General features: G+C 38.8%; 1 protein-coding gene across 5 annotated transcripts in view; it reads right to left on the minus strand.

Annotated features, from left to right (window-relative positions):
• Positions 1–23,690, minus strand: part of FMNL2 (formin like 2) — a 257,183-nt gene that overhangs the window by 39,428 nt on the left and 194,065 nt on the right. For all 5 annotated transcript variants that reach the window (XM_036235892.1, XM_036235889.1, XM_016151086.2 and 2 more), the window contains 3 exons: positions 22,964–23,072; positions 19,050–19,126; positions 17,301–17,394 (listed from right to left, as the gene is read on the minus strand). In XM_036235892.1, the coding sequence (XP_036091785.1) occupies positions 17,301–17,394; positions 19,050–19,126; positions 22,964–23,072 (280 nt within the window). The remainder of the gene's footprint in view (positions 1–17,300; positions 17,395–19,049; positions 19,127–22,963; positions 23,073–23,690) is intronic.

Raw genomic sequence — 23,690 nt, forward strand, 5'->3', positions numbered from 1 at the left:
CTCACATCAAAGGAAAGTTGTCTTAGCTCACAGAGCTCACATCTGGACCACCCCCACAGACTTTGTTCAACTAGGACCATTGTGGCTGAACAGTCTGCTTCTCTCCTTTGAAACTGGCCTCGTTTTAGAAAATTGGTGGGGATGAAAGGAATGAAACCACTGATACTCAGTTATTTTCAGAATCCACACATTGCCCTTTGTGTGGATGCTCTCAAGGCCCTCATCAAAACTGATATAAGAACCAGGAGCATATTTGCATGTATATGTTATTGCACATTATTGCTTGCTGCATATAACTTCCACCTGCTAACAAAGGCCAGACTATATAATCCAAAAAGTTTTAAGTAAAAAAAAAAAAAACAACAAAACTGTACTATGGCAACTGAAATCTATCATCTCTTGACTTTTATTTTCACTGGTATCTCTCATTCCCCCACTAGCTTTGACATTTTCTGTACCAAGTACTCATTAGAGTGGTGGGGTAGAGAATGAATTTAAGAGAGACCACCACCACAGAAAAGGCTGAGCATAGCAGACTGGAGTGGAGCACTTTTGTCCCCTGGGCCACTCCATCAGGAATGAGACTTCTATCCCAGCAGCCAGGGCTACCAGAAATTAAGTCAACTAGCAGAAAAATAAAAGTACAGGCTCCACAGAAAAGCGGGTATTCTGCCATAAACTTATGTTTCCATACTGTCAATTTAAGAGGCATCTTCATTTTAAAATCATTTATAGATCACTCTCATGTAAATAAGTTCACTGACCCTAATTTAACCCCATATAAAGTAAAAACGCTCAGGCTGGGATCTGGGAGCACAGACTTTAGTCTGCTAACACAGCCACCCATCTGCCCATCCCTGTGGGTTCCTAATACATCCGGTCCTATTCACTCTGTCACTTATGAGGGTGAGTGGTGTTAGGGCAGAAACAGGACTATCTGGAGTATTAAACATGGCACCACAAAACCTGGTTGCAAGTCCTGGTTCTGCCACTGTCCCACAGTGACCGTGGACAACTCAGGGAACCTCCCTGGACTTCGTTTTTCACTTCCATTAATCTGAGACCTCAGATTACAGCCTTGGTTTTCATGCCCTGTTCTAGCAAGCCATAATAGTTACAGAAGAATGCTTTGGAAGCTCCAAGGATGGGGGCTTGGCCAGGAAAGGAAAAGCACCAGTAAGAAAGGTTCTAGGGACTTCCATCCTCATTTGTCCAGCTCTGCTTAATTTTGAGTTTCCTGGTAAGGTTTTTTTTTGTTTTGTTTTTTGTTTTTTGTTTTTTGTTTTTTTAAGAAAAAGAAAAGTTTCTTTGAAGGTTTCCATAAAAATTTGAAAAAATCCTCTCACTTGCTATCTTGAAGCTTTAAAATTCTAATCTAGGCCTGGCAATATAACATGATATTCCCAAACTGACCAGCTTGGAAGCTCTATACAAACCAAATTTAGAGCGCACCCGGCTTCACAGGCCCAGAGCACCAAATCTAAGAGCCAAAGCACAGACTTACAGCATCCGGCTCACTGGTGCCGGTGACGTGGATAAATTCGGCCCTGCCCAGATAAAATGGGCCACACCCAGGACAAGATACATTTTCACTTCAAGGAGGACTGAAGCAAAAGCACAGCTTCTACCAAAAAAAAAAAAAAAAAAACAACTCAACTCTGTTTTCTAACATCTGTGAAAGATATCTCTGAATGGTGTCCCAAAACATTTAAATAAATCTGAGGCCCTAGATACAAAAGGGGTGGCGGTTTAAAGCATCACTAAGGGTGGCAGAGGTTGGGGGATGATTTCTCTAAAGGCAAATGGCAGAGAAAAGATGGTTTTCCAAAAGCCCTGTAATAGAGAGCATTATCTGGCTCGCCAGATGTTGACACGAACAACAGACTGCCGGCCTTCAGCCACTTCTCTGTCTGCCTTCAAGGTCAGTGACTGTCTTTGGCTTCCCCCAGCAATAGCTCCCAGGACACCACACAAAGTCTGCAACCAGATTGCAGCCTGACTCTCATGAGGTGGCTATAAAATAACGTTTCTGGGTTAGTTATATAAAAATTAAAGGCCCCTTGCTTAAGTGTTTCCTTCTTGCCCTGTTGCCTGGCGCCTGCCTCAATACTTTCTTTTTCTCTTCTCACAAAAGGCCCCTGTGATCCACAGGGCTCCCTGCAGGAAGGTACAGTTTTAGAGGCACAGTCTATTATGACTGATTAGACTACCCTGCTTGGGGGCTGCCCAGGAACAAAAGTTCCGTTTTCTTTTCAGGGCCACATGAAGTAAACAGTTATTTCATAGTTACTCCTGGGTTGAAAGCATCTTTTACCTTCTATTTAGAGTACCAGCGCACTGAGGGTTACTGACGCCATGACAGCCTGCCAAAAACCTCTTTTCTGAGGTGTTCGGCAGTTGCTGGGGGTCTATTATCTTTTTCCCCTGAGGTGACCAGACACTTCACGCACTGACACCAAATGGCTGCTGTGACAGAAGCAGATCACTCCATCCTGTTGCTGGCTCTCCTGCCTCATCAGGATTTAAAGACGGAAATGCTCATTGAACTAAAGCATTCTGAAACTAAACACCCTTAATTCACTCCACTAAAAGAAACACTAGTGAAAGGTATACAGCTGACTGTAGTCTACAATCTACAATTCAACCCTCCTTCCTTGTAAATTAATAAAATATTTACACCAGTCTTGGACTGGCGGACATCTGATGATGAGCCTGAAGTTTCATCCACATAATACTAAACACCCTTTTGAAAATATCAGTCACTTTCCAGATGTTTCCAAATATCCAGATGTTTGGCACCAGGCACACAAACCATCCAGATGACTGTTTTACTTTCTGTACACATATTTTGCTGCACTGGATAAAGAATCCTGACATAGAAACAAAGAGCTAGTGAAATCCCCGAAGGACGACTTGTAGACACACCAAACCTTAAATGAGAAATGCATTTTTAACACTCCCGTAAAAAAAGATGACCTTCATTGAAGTCTAGAGAGTAAGCCTCCATAATACAATTTCTAATAAATGATACCTTTCAGAAATATGCCTAATGTACAACTTGAATCTCTCTTGTTTCAATGTAAGACTCATATCTCTTGGTCATATACAGATTCTTTCAAAGCTTATCCTACAGGAAAACCAAAGTACTTTCTCATTCTTTAAAAGAGACTGATATTTAAATAGCTAGCTACCTGAGGACTAAATGTCAAAAACCTTCAGGCGTCTTTAGGACAACTTACCAGTCAGATTCCTCAAAAGAAGGCTTAATGTTACCCTTTATATTTCATTCATTTCTCCTCACAACTTCATCCTATTGAGCATACCCAATTTGGTCAAGTAAGGCAAGGGGGGGACACAATGACACATTTCTAGTGGTCATTACATGTACACTAGACTACAGCAATAGCACATGGTATGAGCTATTTAAATCCTGTGGCATTTACACCAACAGAACTTGGGACCTGCTCAGGGGGCAGATGTCAACCCATGCTCTCCTCATGCCCAAAACACAACAAATCAAATTAAACTGAACAAAGATGTGCTGTGAACTCAGAGCCCTTGAGGACAAAGACTCTTTGTTTATGAGATCAGGGACCTCAGCCCACAAATAGGCGAACGCCTGAAGTTTGTCCACGGCTCTCTCCTCTAACTTCACATCTCCTCTACTTCCTCCCATGCACTGCCCTAATTCTGGGTCTTAATGAAGAGAACCTCGTTCTTAGCTACTGATAACCACTTGCACCCAGCCCAAGATGACGGCAGACAATGGATTAGAGCAGCAGTTCTTAAAGCGTAGTCTTGGAACACCAAGGGCCCCTGAGGGCCTTTTACAAAGTCTGTGAGGTCAAAATTATTTTTATAAAAGTACTAAGATGTTACCAGCCTTTTTCAGAGAATTGAAATTTGTACTGGTAATCCAAAAGCAAAGGTGGGTGAATGAACCTGCTGGCCCTTAGCATGAATCAAGGCAATGAAACCGAATTATACCAGTAATCACTATATTTATCACAGCCATGCATCCTCAATTAAAAAAAAAAAAATCAGTTTCACTTAAGAATACCCTTGATGATACAATAAAAAGTATTAATTTAATTTCAACACTTGAATGCATATCTATTTAATATTCTATATGATAAAGAGGGGAACCTGCATATTAACGTATGGTTGCCATGAGGACAAGCATTTCTGTGACTACTGCAAGATGAACCAGCCACTTTTCCTTTCTTATTTGAAAGAATGACTGACAAACCACAGGTACTCAGACTTATAGATTTGGCAGTTATTTTCTTACAAATGAATGAAGTGAGGCTTTTACTGTAAGGAAAAAAACTGACAATATGTGTTTCTAACAATAAAATTAAGCTTTCAAGCAAAAATGATAAAATTTGTATCCACCGTGAGCTTGAGAGCTTACAAATATTTAGACTTTTCTGATGAGTTTGGTAGTAATATAATGGGTGTGATGTTTTTTAAAATACTGTATTATAAAATATGTCAATGGTGAATTTATATTTTCCAAGTGACCACTGCATGCTGGTACAAAATTATGCTGGTCCAAAATTATGGATTCATTTAAGATGCAAGACAGGCAAATAAAGCTTAATGTAACAGAGTACAAGAAATTCATTAATATGGTTTCAGGTTCCACTTTGCAACTAATCTTTAAGAAACTACTACCTGTCCAGTGTTTGTACAGTACAGTATCAAAAAAGAGAATATCCACTATTACCTAGAAATCTGTTAAAATACTTCCTTTTCCATCTGCATATTTGTGTAGGGCCGGATTTTCTTCAACTACTTCAACCAAAGCAATGGAAGTGACTGAATGCAGGAGTAGCTATGAGTATGCAGCGAATGTAAAAATTAATGTTAACGTACAATGAGTTTATTATGTTATTTTAATGAAATAAGTATCAAAATTTTGCTTTAATTTCTAATGTGCTAAATATCAATACATAGGTCACATAAACAATAACTGTTGGGGTTCTCGGTAATGTTTAAAAGTATAAAAAGGGATCCTGAGGCCAAATGTTTGAGAACTACTGGGTTATAGAATCACCTCTATTTCTACAAAAGTGATGAATTCTTAAAACTCAAAACTTGAAGAAGAAAATAAATGGTTTTCCAGTATTAAAATTTCTTGCAAGATAGTTGGGGAGCCAACCACACCACCTCAAGACCAACTACATCTGCTATCGCTCAACAAAGATAAAGTCACATCATTCAGAGACAGGTCAGGATTCCCGCTATTGAAAGAAGCTGTCCATCAATTTAGAAGGTTGGCAGAGAAAAAACACTTTCTTCAGTTCTTAGGTTTAACAAGGTCAGGTACAATCCCTGGCTTTCATCAGGGACAACAGCAGTCCCTACCTGTTCCCTGGCTGTCCCCACCTCTTCATAGGAAGGTTACCACAAAGCTAGACATTCTTTACCCACAGCCAAGTGAATGTTAGATTTCAAGCAAGAATATGAGAGAGACACAGAAACGGTTCTCTCTCACATGGTCTACAGGACATGCAATCCCCAAAATTCAGGGAGAATCAGACTCAGCGAATCCATCCAAGTAAATGGGTGTGTCTTGGAATGCCTGACACACTATAATACCAAACAACCAAGAACAAATACACAAACGACAAAAAGATGATTGTCTTTTACTAATGGACTAAACATGCCCTTGATACCTACCACACGGAACACACTATCTCCTAGTTTTACACCTATTCCTGGAAAATACTTAAGTGGAAAATTCAGCGTTGTTCTCAGTGGTGGACCAGTAAATCTGGGATACCACATGTGTTGCTGGTACATTTACTGGTGGAGAAAGAGCCCTCATTTTCCACAGCCAAAACCCAACTGCTAAAACAAAACAGAATTACATGGCTCAAGTTACTGTGATTGAACCTTTCCACTCTCCAGTGACGCAAAGCTGAGGGGAAGATCCTGTCAGAAAGCTCAACTGCATGATGAAGGGTGACAGACACTGTGGCTGTTGGACCACAACTGGGAACTGCTGAGCCATTTTCTTCTGCTGAGTGTTTTAGTCAATTGCTGTGAATGAAAACTAGGTATGATTATATATCCTTAGCAGATTGATACATAGAATAAAAGCGCTGGGCCAGAGCCACATGCATCACTGTCGTAAAAGGAATAAAGAATGGTTGTTGAATCATGGTGAACAGAACAGTGTCTCGGGTATGACAGAGGAGCTGGAAAATAAAAAGCCTAAATAATGACTCGATAGCTCAGTTTTTCAAACCCTGCCCAAGCCAGGGACGCATTCACAGACAGGCCCTTACTGGTAGGAGCCACCAACTGTGTGCCCAGCATATCCAGCTCACTTTCTGGTTAGGGAAGGAAGCAGCAAGCTCCTTTGACACACTGCAGATTTTTAAAATGAGATTTGGGTTTAGAGATTGATGAAGCCATTTCAAGGTGGTTATAAAAAGGAACTAGAGTCTAAAGTCACAACGTAGTCTAAAATCACAGTGATCTGTTTTTATTTTAAACTTATTACTATCCTACCAACTGGCCTTGGATGTGTTACTTTTTGTTCTTGTTTGTAAATTTTTGTACCTATCATTTTATTATCTAGGTGACTTGTTTTTATTTATGCAGTCAAAGAAGCACTTAACCTTTTTCAAATGGAACTATTTAAATATATATATGCATAACACATATTATACATATGGGCATGTGTTGACAAAATTTTATGTAGAAACATAAAACTGTAGAATTAGAAAGGATATAGAGACTATTTGACTAACTTTTCTAAAGCATAAATTCGCACCGCGAGATACCAGACCAACCAGGTAGCCTCTCATCCTCTTGACTATCCCCTGCACTGAGTGCTGGTCTCTCCTGAGCATCCTTCTAGCCCGTTCTAGCCTGGCTTCTTTCCTCTTCTAGACAGGTGCCCCTGTGGAGCTGACCTCCTTAGTTATAATCCCCTTTTCTATTTGGATTACACACTTACACACACACACGCGCGTGCTCAAGTGTGTACATATACACAAACGATCCCAAATCACCTCTGATTAACTCTGTTCTCTCATTCATAGTCTTCAGTTCACAACTAAGAATCTAATGTGGGGCATTTTACCACCACTTAAAAAAAAAATGAATCCAAATAATCTTTGTTCATTGTAGTTGTGAAACTTTCTTCCTAATTAAATGTATACTATTTAAGTAGATTCTTATTCTCCTCTTATATCCATCTTCACATTCCGTGGATTGTCCTTTAATTTTGTGGACTCATATCAACAAAATTGGTCCATGGCCCAGTCATTTAACCCCTGAATTACCTATCTTCCAAACTCCAGCATCTTTCTCTTCTAATGTGTTTTACAGAGTATTGATACTCTAAGATTTATCAGAATTACATAAAATGCCCTTCCACTGAATCAAATGGAATAGATATTAAAAGCACTTCACAAACTGCAAAGTGCTTAATAACTATTAGTTGTTTCCCTTCTTTTCCCTCCTTTCATCTATCTTACAGTTGATTTTTTTTTTTAATCACAGCTTCACAGCTTCCAAATCTCTCCACTATAACTTCTCAGAAGCTTAGTCAGGCTTTCCTCCTGTCATTCTTTATTCCGCACTAATGGGCCCCAGTCAGACTTTTTTTCTTGTCAACTAGCACAATTTTCTGACATATCCTGCTCCAAGACAGATTTTTGTGCCAATCTCATCTTCTGTTCTAAGAATTCCCTCCACCACCCAAATCAAGTACCTTTCTTCCCTTATGGTCCTGCTCAAGACTATCCTCTCTCTTTGGGCCTCATATAAACTGCAAACTTATCCTGAATTTCACTAATAATTTCAAACACTCCAATAATCTACCTAAGCTATAACCATTCCAATTAGGTTCACTTTTTAGTGGCAAATTGAAGGTGTATATGAACATATGTAGGAAGTGCTTGGTATGTGATAACATTATATTGGGTTGACTCTGAGCCTTGCAGTTAAATGGATCTGGGTAAAAATCCCAAGGCTGCCATTTTAACATGTGGCAGTAGGCCTATCTCCTCTGATACTAGCCTGTCGACATTCGGCAAACAATAATGGTAGCCTTACTATTTCTATATATGTATACGCCTTTTTCGTACGCATAACATAACAAATACACTGGCTAATGTTACAACCTGGAATAAAATAAAATAGATTCACGAACTCTGCTCATGTTTTCTTTCTGAAGATGATTGTTTGATAGTTTAAAAGAAACTAAACAAAACCCTTATTATGTACTGACTATGGAGCCCAGATAAATAAAAATGTGCTTGTGTTTTGGAAGTATTTAAAATTCAAATGAAATCTGAACTCGACTCACACAGGAAATCATGCTCAATAAGTATATTCATTGGCAATAACACCTAAAACTTTAAACTACAACAGGGAATAAAAATATAAGCCCAATTCTTAAAGTTTTGAATTACTGTCCTCTTACGTTAACTGTAGTATACATTTGGTCCTTAACTAAATATTAAAGTTAGTCATATCTTTCTCAAGGTAACAGAAACTTTTGGGGGACAAAAATTATGCCTTTTATTTTCTGTCAAATTCTTCTGATCTTGTAACGGTGCTTTTACTGTGGTAAAAAATATAGATGCCCAACCGCTCCTCAGAAGTAACAAAGAATTTGGATTTTGTTTATTAGTTTAGTTCTGAAGAAAAGGTGGTAATGATCAGTGACTTTACTTTTGCAGAGCTGTTACAAAGATAACTGAGCATCTTTAAAAAAAAGAAACGTACTGGAAGGAAAAATCTAACCCCTTGCAATAGAAATATTTAGCTGTGTGAGGCATAACGTTACTTCCCAAACAGCACAAGCAACAGAAGTAAATATACACACACAAAATAGAAGCAACAATGCTACTCCAAAGCCTTTCATTTGTTTTTCTTTAGGGTTTGTTACTATGTACAAATACATTTTTATGCTGTTAATCCTAATACACACACATATAATATACATACATACATATATGCATACCTATGACATATATACGATTTACCTTTTATTCTTTTCCTAGTTAACATATCTAGCATAAGCATTGTCTTAATTATTTTATCAGCTCTATTTGAACCTAAAAGCTTATCTAATAAGACTGGTAATATAGCCTTGGGTGTGGGGCCTTAGCCACTGCTTGCCTCTGGACTAAAATAACTAAAGCACTAAAATAACCTATAACCCAGAATCATATGACATTTAAAAACAATCATTTCTATTTTCACTTTAAAAAGCAGCTTAAGAATTAAGAAATACAGAATACTAAAGTATACTTCAGTCCCAAGACACTAACTTTTTAAAAAAGATCCTTACTATTCAAGTCAGGGTAGAATGAGGAAGAAAAAGAATAAGAAGGCAGTTCTTTCATACAGGAAAAAGAAACTAAGGAGATCCTGAAGTGGACCTTTAACATTACTCTGAAGAAATAAACACCAGAATGGCAACCGAATCCTGACCGGGAACTGAAAACTCCCATTATTCTAATAGTTTTAGGAGCTGGTGATGATATTGCCACAGCTGTAAGCATCTTGATTCCAGTTCTCTAAACAACTCACTGCAGAGGGCTTCATACCACGTTCAGGTATCTTACAAGTGTAACGATAACTTATTGCCAAGGAAATACTTCTCCAGTAAAAGCTTCATGTTTAGGGACCAGAGCCAGCCTCTGTTTCAGATTCTATGGGGTCTTAAAGTAACACGTAGTGTCCAGTGGTTCTTCTGGAGGTCTTTCATTGTTATCTCTCCCCAAATATGAAATAAAAGTACATATGCCAACTATCTTACACTTGGCAGAGGGTATGGATTTTAGAAATGGCATTTTTACATGAGTAAAGGTAACAAGGGAGAAACACTGTTGTTTCATTTTGTTTTTCTTGTTTTTTAAGTAGCTGCTAAAAATGAAATAGAAGATGAAGTTCTTTATTGTAGAAAATTGCACTCAGGCTTGCAGAGAGACAGAAGAGTCTAAGTCAGATTGAAAAGCAAAGTATCTCTATAAGTGTTTGCCAGTTAACATGATAATATCTACCACTATCTTCTTGTACTCTTTTTTTTTTATTGTTATTATTTAAGCTCCCTCAGGCCCACATCAGAGGAAAGTCCTGAAGATGTTAGAAGTGAATGTATATAGCAGCTGAGGAAGCAGATAACTGTCAGTGGCCCAAGGAATGAGAAATATGAATGGCAAAATTTCTGAAACAAATCTCAGATCTCAGCCACACCCTGCTCTGCCAAAGTGACCTCATGCTAAGCCCACGACCAACTTACTTCTGGAGCAAAATAGAACGGCCCTTTCTTTACTAACCAGGAGAGTCAATCTAAATAGCCAATGTTTGGAGAAGATTGGGGAACACATTTCCTACTTTTAGGCTACACGACAATATGAAAACTCAAATAAGGAGTCTTTTCCTGATCTGCCCAACTTCCTAGTCCACTGTTTTCTCTTCCCACGCCTTGCTCCCTTTAAGACTGGAGATTCAAGTCCTTGAAGCTTTATTAAGATGCCACCTTCTTTGTATTAAATGACACCTTTATCTTGTGTGGTCAGCTGAATAATGGCCCCCACAAAGATGTCTATGTCCCAATCTTTGGTACTTGTGAATATTTACCTTATGTATAAAAGGGACTGAGCAGAAATGATTAAGTTAAGGGTCCTGAGATGAAGAGATGATCTTGGATTTTCTGGGTGGGCCCAATGTAACCAAATGGTCATTAAAGGAAGGAAGAGAGAGGATCAGAGTCAGAGGAGGGGCCATGGACCAAGGAATCCATGAACCAAGCAGCTTCTAGAAACTGAAAGGCATGGAAATGAATTCCCCAGAAGAATACCAACCTGCAGACTCATTTTATATGCTTGACCAAGAGAAATATAAAAAATTTTTGCTGTTTTTAAGCCAATTTGCGGCAATTTGTTACAGCGGTGATAAAAACAAACAAACAAACAAAAAAAAACAACAACTAATACACCTGGTTAACTCTTCATCATAAACTCAGCTCGAGCACCCTTTCCTATAGGGAGGCTCTCCCAAGAGCTCCTAACTAATCTGTCCTCCTTCCGCTACTTCCTCTGAGTTAGCTATTCCTCCTCCCTACAAAGCACCTGGCATTTACCTTTATTGAGCCTAGACGTATAACTGTTGAAATATTTGTTTCTTTAACTAGACTAAAATGCTGCCTCTTAAGGACAGGGCCAATGTTTTATTCATTTTCTTATTCCCAATATTTGTCAATGTTTCTGACATAATGGAGTGCATAATATTCATAAAAAATTTTTTCCAGTAAGTTAGCATGACTCATCCCTTAATGATCAACAGCCTTCACTTACTTACTAGATGATAAAGGCACAGATGATAAAGAAACAACTAGTTCATTTCCAGGGGCTCAGAAATCCTATGCAAATAGCTCCTTTCTCCTCTGAAAAGACTCTCAAAACAGTGTTTGCTCATGGTACACTGGTTTGTAGGAAGTAGTAACTATCCTTTCTACCACCATTGAAAAAGTTTAAAACTTTCAGTCCTGATGGCTTGAGTGAAGAAGAGAGAGAAAATAGAAGAGGAACAACTAGAGATATACTGGTGTTCCTCAAAAAGTTATTGAAGTGAACTGTATCTTCCAAAAATGACCACGGCATCCCTCCCACTCCACATTCTTCTGCATTGTGACTCTCACACTCCACCATCAAGAAGTGAGGTCATGACCTTCCCCTTTGCATCTGGGTTGGCTTAGTGACTCACTTGCAACCAAAAGAACGTAGCACAAGTGACACTGATGACTTCTGAGACAGCTCAGAGGACACACTGCAACCTCTGTCCCTCTGAAGGCCTGCTCTCTCGATGTTCCTTCCTGCTCATTCCCTCTGGGAAGTCAGCTGTCATGCTATGAGAAGCTCCAGCCACATGGAGTTCTATGTGGAGGCACTGTGGGTGACAGGCTCTACTGAGCTCAGGCCAGAAACCAGACATGAGTGAAAAAGCCTTCAAATGAATTTCTGCTTCTAGTCAATCAGACCTTCCCCCATTGAGGCCCTGGACGTGACAGAGCAGGGACAATCATCCCTGCCATGCCCCCTCTGACTTCCTGACCCACAGAATCTATCAGCCTAATAAAATTAAGTTGGGGTAATTTATTACTGACAACCAATAACAGTAACAGTTAATAAGCAATCCACAAAAATAATTACTGTGACTTTGCATCCTGATCCTTGGGGGATGGCATGGCCACAGAAGAGTCTCAGTGAATTAGTTTAATCTAACTCTGGCCTGATATGTGAAATATACACATGCTCTAGAATTGTAGCTCCCATACAAATCTCTCATCATGAGAGCTGAGAAAATACATTGCTTATAGTTAAATGGGAGACTGAAAAAAATAAGTTCCCTTTTTCCCTCCATGTTGAAAATTTTACCACCAAAGGAGTTATCTGGATGGTCCTGCTGGATTTAGAACCCCATAACCTCAAATGTTCAAGAGGTTAGATTAGATGGGATTAAACTGAGAAGGATGCTGGAAGGACACCAAAATGTCTGCTCTCCTTCCTGCCCAATTTGGCCCACTGTAAATAAAGCTTGACAGGCTTGCTTAAATCAACTTAATAATGCGTAGCACAAGTGCTTTCAGATGCCCAGTAGCTAAACCACATCAGCTTCTTAGGAAGCCTTCTAGCAAGAGGCGAAAATAATAATGGATACTGCCAAGAGTACTCTGTATGAGAGAGCTGGTGGCCCTGAATGACTCATTTTGCAAGGTTCCATCTACCCATACTGGAAGGTCAAAAGTGGGAAGGAGTTGAGGCTTTAGTAACCAAACTCAGGCCTCAGGCTTAGTTGTTAAAGCCAGTTTGCTGTCATGTTGGAAGCAGATGAGAACAGAGTTATAATTGATCTGGAATCCTGATGAATTCCAGGTGTACCTCCCAGCAGCCTGGGGTGGAGGGGGATGAGGGGGGGCTGTTAGCTCGGAACCCTCAGAAGGTTACATTATTAGTGTCATAGCACACAATGCTGTTGCAGCGTCTTTGGGTCCTCAGTACTTTTTCACTTTGATTTCAAATGGGAGCATTCTTTCTGCCAGAGTTATAGAGATGCTTTCTTAAAGGCAATTTCTCAGCTAGATCAAAGAACACAATGGGAAAAAAGAAGAAAGACTAAGAAAAGTTGAGGAGAGCGAAGGCTGGTAGAATATCTCAAGGTCTCTAAAAGAAATTAGATTAAATACAGTATTTAAAACTCTCCAAGAGGGGCTACTTGATGTCCTTAACCCATTAAGTGTAGTTTTATGACCTAGTGGATTGCTAGCTATGGTCCATGTCAGTTGAGAGAGAAAAGCATGACCAGAATCCCAAAGTGTTTATTGTGGCTACGCTTCAAGGGCACAGCATGAGAGTCTAGCCACATTTTAGGATCGCCTGCCCATTTTCCAGGCCTTTTTCTCCAGGATCCTCGTCAACCATGTGCATTTCTCCACATCTTTCTAATCTGCACGATACAGTCAGTTTCTGCTTATTGCAAACAAGACCCTGAACTAATGCGACTTTACTTCCAAATGTGTGTGTTTTTTTTTTGTTTTTTTTTTACTGTCCAGTAGGCCAAATGCTTGAAAATATATATTGCCATGCAATTAAGAAAGTATCAATTTAGGGAAGATGGTAATCCGCCCATGTGCCTAAAATAACCAATAAGGAAAAACAGATGACTGCTTGTTCTCACCCTGGTCCTCAATTCAGGACCATAAATTTTCATGAGGAGATGTTTCAACACCAATACCAGATGTGTTAATTCCATTTATTTAAAAACATTTTTTTAAGGAAAAAGAATTCAAGGAGAATAATGGTTAACTTAGTTTAGTTTTCATCTACTTACTATACTCACATTGTCATGTATGTCACAAACCATGATTGGTACAAATTTGCCACCTGAATTTATGTAATCAAAACATTTTTCATCATATATACTGAGGTGCTTACTCAGTAACAACAGACTTAGGCCGCCAAACTCTACACCCGCTAAAAGTAAGGCCTTGGGTTAATATTCTCATCACCATCAGATATTAAATTGCAAATGCTCCCTATTTTCCTAAAACATGTACTTCAGATACCATAAGGCATGTAACAATATTCTTGGGGCGGCGGGGGGGGTAGGCGATGAAAAACCAAACTTGGGATTCTGTTAATGAGGTAATCATACATAAAAAATCTATCAAAAGGTAAAAGATACCCTCCTTCAATTTACATTTAAATTAATAAGTGGCGGTCAAATAGGACAGAATGGATTTGTTGGCTTAATAAGAAGAGGGGAAAATCCTGCTACGTACGTAAGACGTGTGGTCTTTAAATTTCCTTTTAGCATGTGGTACCACACTGCAGCAGTATGCTTGGCTGTGCTCTATCAGTGGCCAAAGCAGCAAGGGTCTGGTTACTCTAATGTATATTCCTTTATTGCAAAACTAGATACTGAACCCCACTACCATTACACACCATTCCCCCCTGTAAAAACAGGGATAATTCCTTCATCTTCTTAAGGACATGAACAGAATCTCGATTTACTAAATGGGATAAAAAGTTTGAAAAATAATCTTCTTGAGGGTAAAGACTATTTTTTGGCCTTACTCCCTAATGTCCTGGGACCCACTGTAGCTCTCTCTCTGCCAGGTGCAGCTCAGTGGGTATTATGCACGGACCGAAACCCTACCTGCACAGGCATCCAAGACCACAGGACTTTTCCTACTCAGAAAGAGTTGGCTCCCAAACCTCTCTAAACCCCAGAGGTTCCAATGACATTTTGGATTAAAAAAAGTAATGAATGCACCCTTCACTATGATGTATAAGAAAAAAATCCACTCACCTAAAAATGGAAGAAAAGGAAAGGATTTCAAAGACTTTGGGCTATGAGTGGCATTACATTAAAAAAAAAAAAAGTCAACACAAAGTAACCTTTTTTCACCCTAAGACTGAACAGGTAAATAGGTTGATGCTCATCTGACCAATCCATAAGAATAAAGTTTCTCGTGGGCATGAATCCTTCTGCCCTGTCCTCATTCACAAGGCTATTAGGATAATCCCTCTGCTTGGTCTGTCCACATGCACACCATGACTGTAGGCTAATGCAGGCTGATAGCACATATGGAACCAGCTCTGTCCTTGTCCCTTCTACCACATGATATGGTTTCTCACAGATGCAAATGCCTCTCTGAGAATCAGAACTTAAACTCCCATGGTTACTCATAAGTTATTCAGAAATGAGGTGGATTTTAGTTAAAGCTCTAAAAATTCAGAGTCAAAATTCATTTAGTTCTCATTACAACTAGCCAGTTACTAGATTTAGAGTAGGATTATTTTCTTTTTCAACGAAGCACACAGTACATCTTAAATGGCTAAAGCCATATACAATTCTGAGAACAGCTAAAACTCAATTCTGCAAGTATTTGCGTGCCTACTAGGCATAAGAAAGTCCCGAGCTTACCTAAGGAAAAAAAGTTAACATTCCTCTCATGAACTGCTGGTTGTAATTAATATTGATTTCACGCAATTAAAATTTTAGGGCATAATTAGACCTGTAGTATAATCAGATGCTTGTTATAATATGGCTCATAACAAGAGTCACTGATAAATGTATAGTGCTTCTAGTAGGAAAGAGATTTGATATATGGTATATTCAAATAGCATTTAATGATAGAGTTGAGAGTTTACTACTGTTTCACTTTCATATTAGACCCATCCACCAAAACCTGTATGTCCTTATTTATAAATGTAAATTTTATGTACTGATATATGATATATAAAAACATTAATAGACAAGCATTCATAAATTCTTATCTTTAAAATCTCTTTTTGTTTTGAAGCCCGAATACGAATGAATTAAAGATTCACTATTATTCTTCATCATTTTCTTATGAGCTGGATATTTTTTCACTGAGGCTAAATAGATAAAAAGACAGTATCTGGTTCTGTCCCTGGTTGAGATTTACAAAATGAATAATATCAAAATCTTAAAGCAGTGACTGGGAGGAGGGAGGTGAAACAAGCGAATAGAGGAGCTGGAGGACTGTTTTCCCTCTTGATATCTTTGCAGCTTCCCAGCCCATGTGCAGAATTATGGGTCGCTTTCTGGTCCACTTGGTAGCTGGGGCTGTGAGTCCAACTAAGCGGGTAGGGAGGGGGAAATGGCTCCAAGGTTCTGTCTAACTCAGTATGTCCCTCAGGCGAGTCACATGCACTGAACCAAACATCACTTGCAGCAAAGTTCAGAATCAGGAGCACCAAATCCTGATCCTGGCTCTGTCCCTTATCTGGCTATGCGACCATGGGCAAACGATGTTATTTGGAATTTTAGTTCATTCTTCTATTACAGGGAGATATTACTATTGTCTTACAGATGTTCTTAATAGAACCCAATGATTTCATGTGTGTACCCAGTACAGCCCCTGGCCTCAATAAATACTAGCTGGGTTCTACTTCTGAGGCTGCCAGGAAAAAGGATAGCTTGAAAGTCCCTCTGAGATCTATATTTTAATGCTGCTTGGTTCTAAATCCATCTGGAATCAAATGGGATTGTAACCTGGGGCTCTACCCTCGATTACTGTTGTAATGTCTCACCTCGAAGTAGCCTCAGGTGTTAGGCACATACTAGGTGAGCTAACAAGTACTCTTCCTGGCCAAGTAACACTGCAAACCACCACTAAGGGTAATTGGCTACTATTTCAGTTGTGATGTCTTGATATTTCGGGCCAAAATCTTTGGTGTCAAGTTATCTATATATAATTGTTCCTTCTTTTGTAGTCATTTAATTTCCATTTTCAACCATGTAAGTCCATCAGTTTGTTGTTTTCCTATGACAGGATTACCTGGTTGAGACTACAAACTGCTAAAATCAGTGTCTATATATTTGATAGGCTTTTCATGGCATCCAGCAAAGCAATGATAATAAGTATGACTTGAAGAAAATAACTAGGATGGAAGAGTTCATAAAATTTACATTATGGATGCTTAAGTATCAACCATAATGAAAACCACATACATTTAACAAAATCTATTTTTAAATGGCTACTCCATGTTCTCCAAAGGAAAATGAGTACTGCAAATAATTTTTAACTCTTCTTGGAAATGAAACACCAAAGAATGCTTAATGTACCCATTTAAGATATTTAGACTGAGTTCACTACTTTTCCTTTGGTATCATCTTAGAAAATTAACTATTATACTCCTTAGGCCATAGAATAAGTAAAAAGGTTAAATCTTTCTGTTCAAAGATGTCCGAATCTAAGATGTTTGTGTTCTTCTTAAAACTAAAGAATATCCTACCTCCTTAAAGTTGTCAAATGCTGATAAAATGATTTCGTGCCCTCCTCTGACAAGACAAACGGCTGCCAACAGTTCTAACACAAGGGCTTTTGTTCTGTAAAAACAAGAAGAGAAAAGAAAAACACAAATCAGTGAAAGTGACAAGATGAATCAGCTATTCCTTGCTTCCAAGATGAATATGATAATAATGAAATATTTGTCCATGTATGTTTTTTAAACTTCTAGTAAGGTAATTGTATTAAAGTACATTTTTAAACCTCTACCTATTGCTATATATGTAATTTATCTACAGTAGCAAAGTTGGAAGGCATGTTTCCCACTCCCCAAATTACAAATTACTCACTAATGAAAATTAATTATGGAGAGATTAGTCTTTTAGCCCCAACATCAGATGACTCCACGATATGGCTGAAGAAGTTTTATTGATGAGCTAAAGACAATAGGAAACTTGGAAATATTCAGGAAAAGAACCCATTGGTTAAATATTTTCTCTAGTTTTAGAGTAAGAGACACAATATTTGACAAAAAAAAAAGTTCACAATTAACTGAAATCAATGTCCTGCATTTCAAATCTGCTAATTTGCACATGACACCATAAAAACCCCCTATGACAATGCAAGTTTCTATCATGTCTTCTTCCTATGCAGGAGCTGGATTACAGCCCTGCTAATAAAAAAAAAATATTTTCTCTTGCTCAAGAAAACAAACTCCATCTAAAATATTTTTAGAAGGAGAACCTAGAGATACAGTCCAAGTTTTCAAACACAATGTCAAGGACAGCACTGTTTCTTCATCATAAGATCACTTCAGTGTTTAATCTTTTTTTCTGGAATAAAAGCTATTACGACCTCTAAACAAAGACTGTTCTGATAATCCACTGATGTCAACTGTCTTAAGAAAAATGAATAATGACTTCCCTGTAGTGGAAGGGAGGGACACAGAAACATGACTATTTTGGATTCCAGTAAACTAAGGAAGCAATCACAAAGCTGCATAAGCTTTATCAGGGGAAGTTTGAAATAATAATACCAACATCTAAAATAAGACTTCATGGTTTGAATTGCACTCCGAATCAGAAAGGATCTAATTTATAATCAGATTTTTTTGGGTTGTTGTTCAATGAAGTTTTCAGATCCACAGTCTATACAGAGGTAACTGATAAAAGAGAATAACACATTTGAAATGCAGAAAGCCTCAGCAGAATGGAAAATACATTAGAATAACTAAAAGAAATTGATAAGAAATAATCTGTGATGTTAATAATATATATAGTACTGGCCTTTATAGTAAAGTAAATATAAAATGACATGTACATGCACCATTATTTTTTTGTGTTTCTTTTTTGTTTGGTAATAAAAGCTACATATGTAAATGCTGCAAGTGAAGTGTGGACAAGGGAGAATGGCTTTAGTTAGCCTTCAGCTATACCTGGTGTAGCTAGTCTCTATCTGTCCTGGTAATCTCATGCTCTCTACCAAATTTTGCTAAATCTGCAAGGATGCTCAGAACAGGCCTCAAGAAGAATGAAAGCTTAAAGAGAAGAATGAAGGGCTGGAGTTGTCACCAGTTGTTCAATTCTGCCACATGTAAAAATTTAACTTAGCTGATCTATATAACCGAGAGTCTACTAGCAATCTGATTTCACAGAGTCGCACTTGAAAGTTTCCAAACTCTAACTTGGTTAAATGTTAACTAGTGCTCTCCTTTTTCCAGTTCGATTTAGACTTGTACATTACAAATCAAGCTTACCTTGGATTCTTGTTGTTCAAGCTTAGTGCAATCTCATTGACAGCATGTGGATGAGACATGACCATGTTGAAACCATACTGAATGTGGAAAAAAACAAAGCATTAGGAGTTAACCAAGGGGATTGCCAATGTTTATTAAAAACAAAAACCTGGTTTCTACCTAATGTAATTTATATCACCATAAATGTATTTATGTCTCTAGTACATAAATTTTTGAACATATTTCCCAGAAAAATTCCAGGAATGGTGTTACTATCAAGGGACCCTATTTCTAGTCATCATCCATGAACTACATGTTTCTCTTTATTAAAATAGTGAAAAAGCTCCAATCTAGCCCAGAGATGCTCAATTCTGGCTGCTCATTAAAATCACCTGAAAGAGTAAACAAAACAGAACACTGTTCCAGGCCCCTCTCCTGGTCAACTCACTCTAACCCTCAAGGACAGGACCCTGGCATCGGAATATTTTTAAGCTTTCAGAGTGACTCCACCACAGGGCCAGAGTTGACAACCACTATATCTACTCCCTTCTCTAAGCAATGGCTAACTGGACCTAAATCCAAGGAAAATCTGCGTTGCTCTGAGGCATGTTACCTCATCCTTCTATAAAAGGAAGTAAGTTCAGTAGGAGGCTCTTCTGAGTTGAGGAATTTTTTCCTTCTTCTCCAAACTCACTCTCAGCTTATTTCTAATTATACTAAGTAGAAAAAAGGCTTCCAAAAGCTGCCATCACCACCACATCAATCCTCAAACATAAATCTGTGGCTTACCTCCTCATCTCTCCCCAAAGATGAATTCTATCATGCTCCAATCTAAGGCCAATCCCTCCACGTGAGTCCCTGATCCCATTCCTTCTCACCTACTAAAGAGCATTAAATGCTTCAGCAAATCTGTCATCCCCCACCATTATTTTCCTCTGATTCATAACATTAACATAAAAACATGATACAAATTATCTTATCCTAAATAACAACCAAATCTCTCCTGACCCTAAAACCAGTGTCCAGCTACTGCCTCGTTTCTCTGCTATCCTTTTCAGCTAAAGTCTAGCACTGAGTCTTAATCCTCTCCTCCTGTTCTCTCCTGAAACCACTCTGATCAGGCATTTCATCACCACCATCCCAATGAAACTGTGCCAAGATCACCAACAACCCACATTTTGCTAGAGCCAATGGCCAATTCTCACTCCTCATCTTACATGGCTTTGCAGCAACACTGCACACAGCCAAGCACTCTCTTCTCCTCAAAGAATTTCTTGCACTTAGCGTCTATGTCCCTGGCTACTTTCTCAGTCTCTCCAGATGGTTTTTCCTCATCTCTCTGGCACTTAAACAGAGTGCTCAGGACAAACATCCTGGAGCCACACTCCCCTCCTCACCACATATCCAATGCTATTTTTGTCTTTACTATTAAAATAAAACCAGAATCTGGCCAACTCTCATCATCTCTACTCCTATAATACTCGTCCCATACGACCAAAAGCACCCACCTAAATTAATGTGACAGCCTCCTACATGGTTAACCCCTTCTGTCTTTGCCCCCCAAGGTCACTCCTAAACACAGAAGTCACAGTGATCATGTTAAATTCAAGTGTTAGATCAAGTCACATTTTTCCTCAGAACCCTTTCATAGCTTTTCACTCATAGTAAAGCCAATGTCCTTTCACTGGCTTATAAGCCCTATACAATCAGGACCCTGTTAGCTCCAGATTCCATCGTCTACTTCTCCCTCTTACTCATTCTGATCCAGCCAACCTGCCCTTTTTTCTGCACCTTGAGCACATCCAACTTACTCCTGCCTCAGGGCCTTTGTACTTGCTCTTCTCTATGCCTATAATATTCTTTCCCTAATATTCTTCACTTTGTTCCCTCATCCAAGTTGTTACTAAATTTTATCTTCTTGGTGACACTTTCCTGGCTGGCCTATTTTAAAATTGAACACACATTTTCATCACTTCCTATTCCATTTCTTGATGATTTTTTCTACAGCATTTAGTTCTCTGAAGCCAGTCTTCCTGCGTTCAAATCTGACTCCATTTACTTATTAGCCATGTAATCCTGGGCAAATTGTTTAACTTCCCTGTCGCATCTCTGTTTCCACATCAATAAACTGGGGAGAATTTCACAGGATTGTTATGAGACTTAAATTGATTAACATGTTTAAAAGCACTAGACCTATAGGAAGTACTACATAAATGTTAGCTTTCATTTCATCACCATCATTATTCACTGGAATGTTTATAGTTTACCAATTTATTGGTTTACCATCTGCCTCCCTCACTAGAAAGTAAGTTCCTATTTTTTTAATGCTATATCCTCTGTGCCTAGAACAGGGTCTATCTAATAATGCTCAAAAAATATTAATTGGCTGGAAAAAAAGAATAAATGCATGTTTCCCTTCTTGAATTCAATTCAGCACCATGATGTTGGGTTTGAACTCAATTACCAACCCTCTGTGTAGGTACTTTCTATTTGTACCTGGACTCACCTGTAGCATCCTTATCAATGGACATCAAATCCTATTTTTATATAGGAGTTATGTCTTTCTAATTCTCATCCCTGGATTCTTATCTAATTATACTATTGACTCTGTCAGTTCACCCTAGATATTCCAGGCTCTAATTTCCACTTTGTTGTTTGGATTAATCCAGCCAACACACTGTGCTCTCTCCCAGTGTTTCTCAGAATGGGGATTACCTGAATCACAATTACCTGAAGCAGGAATCTGTACTTTTAACAAGAATCTTCCAGGTGCTTCTTAGAAAGATTAGGCACCTCTGGGTCCAATAGACAGCAACTTTCTGCCTGTTCACCATATGACCCTTTGCAAACCACTGACCTACTCAGTGTGTGTCTATTCATTCCTGGTGTTCAAAAGTTTTCACATCGCTGCCCACAACCAAAGGCTTACATTTTATTTCAGAAAATGATTAAAGAAAACATTATTTCATAAAAGGAAGAGATGTCTGTGTGTTGGAATGAACAGACATAGTGTCATGCTCAGGCATGTAGGTGGCTAAAGAGGGATTCACCAGTACAGAGACTGGCCCACTCCACCCTCGCATGCCAGACCTGCTTTGACCCTTGCATCTGCAGGCTATCCTCCTCTAGCTTCTGACACATCAGACCAGTGGGGCACCAGGCAGCCTCAGGGCCCCCTGGCTGGTCAAGGTCCCATCCCAACAGTGGACCTCCTGGCTCCACTGAGCCTGGTGTTGTAAGCCACATTCAAGCACGATGCACACTTGCAAGGGCTATTTGGCACCCTGGCCACTCCTCTACCTCTAATGGTGACCCTAGCTCCAAAAACCAAAGATTATTTACCAATTGTAGCTGTGGCCAGTAGATGGCAAAGGAGAATGACTGTTCCCTGTTATAAAAATGGTGTTTAAAGCTGAACTTACTTTTTGGATTTCATGATCATTTTAATTTTGAGAAATTAGACTATTCTCCTTAAAATCTCTCACTTGTGGCCTAAAAAGTCAACAACCACCACCAAAAAACACTTTTTTCAAGACTAGACTGAAATTGTCTAAAGGCCATGGAGGTTTCAGCCCTATCTTTCACTGAAAACCAGGAGAAATTAAATAACATTTTCCTCTCTTGCCTCCTTCACCATTCCTCAATGCTCCAAGTTATTTAGAAACTCTGTCTTTAATGGTCCCATTTACTAAGTAACCTAGACAAATTTATCACTGTAGGTGAAAACATATTCCCTTTAAATACATTATAAATTCTAATTAAAATGAGAACAATGAATTAAATCTTAAGCATTAGAAGGAACCAGATCTTTTTCAATAGAATCTCATTAAATCCTGATATTTTACTTCAGATAGAAATAATACAAGGAAACCAAAATAACAAGATCAGGATCTGACAAATTGATTTTTTAAAAAAGATCGGAAACACAAACATACCTGATAATTCATGATGGCTCGTAAACACATGATACAGACATGTACATCATCTTTCTTACTCACTAATCTTGAATTTTTCAAGGTTCTTCTGCTTGGCAAAGTGTTATATCTACAAATAAAAAGGTAAAATTCTATAAAACTATAGATTACTCTCTTAGCACAGGCACATGCAGTGAAGAAAGTGAACATTGTTCTCTACCTTCGCCTGCACCTACAAAAGGACTGCCGGTCGAGCCCACCACCAACAAACCCATCACCACAAAGCTACTTCCGTAGACTGTGAGGCCTGCAGGACTGTGTGTACTGGTCATTGTCATGTCAGTTCAGCTACCCATGGACAATAAAACTCAACTCGACATGGCATGTAACAAATGACTGTGTGTGAGATTCACCCGCAATCCCCAGCTTCAACTCAGTAGGCCAAGCTAGAGTTGCAGAGTGATCTAAGGCAAAGCACATGCAGATCGCATTTGCCAACAAGTAAAGGGGTGAAACTTAGCTCATATACAGATCTCTGATCATTTGACAAAATTTAAACAACACCTTACCATGAGTGCTCTCAGGAGATCCTTTCTGGAGTTTCAGCCAGGGCAAGATTATAGGTTAACAACTACAATATTAGACCTTGACAGTATGCATAACTTAATAGTATGCAAATGCCTCCACAGCCTTACATCTCACCTAAAGCCTGGTATGACAGCTGAAACTTAGATGGAAATATGCTGAT

Source organism: Rousettus aegyptiacus, unplaced genomic scaffold, assembly GCF_014176215.1.
Source record: "Rousettus aegyptiacus isolate mRouAeg1 unplaced genomic scaffold, mRouAeg1.p scaffold_m13_p_2, whole genome shotgun sequence".
Lineage (NCBI taxonomy): Eukaryota > Metazoa > Chordata > Mammalia > Chiroptera > Pteropodidae > Rousettus > Rousettus aegyptiacus.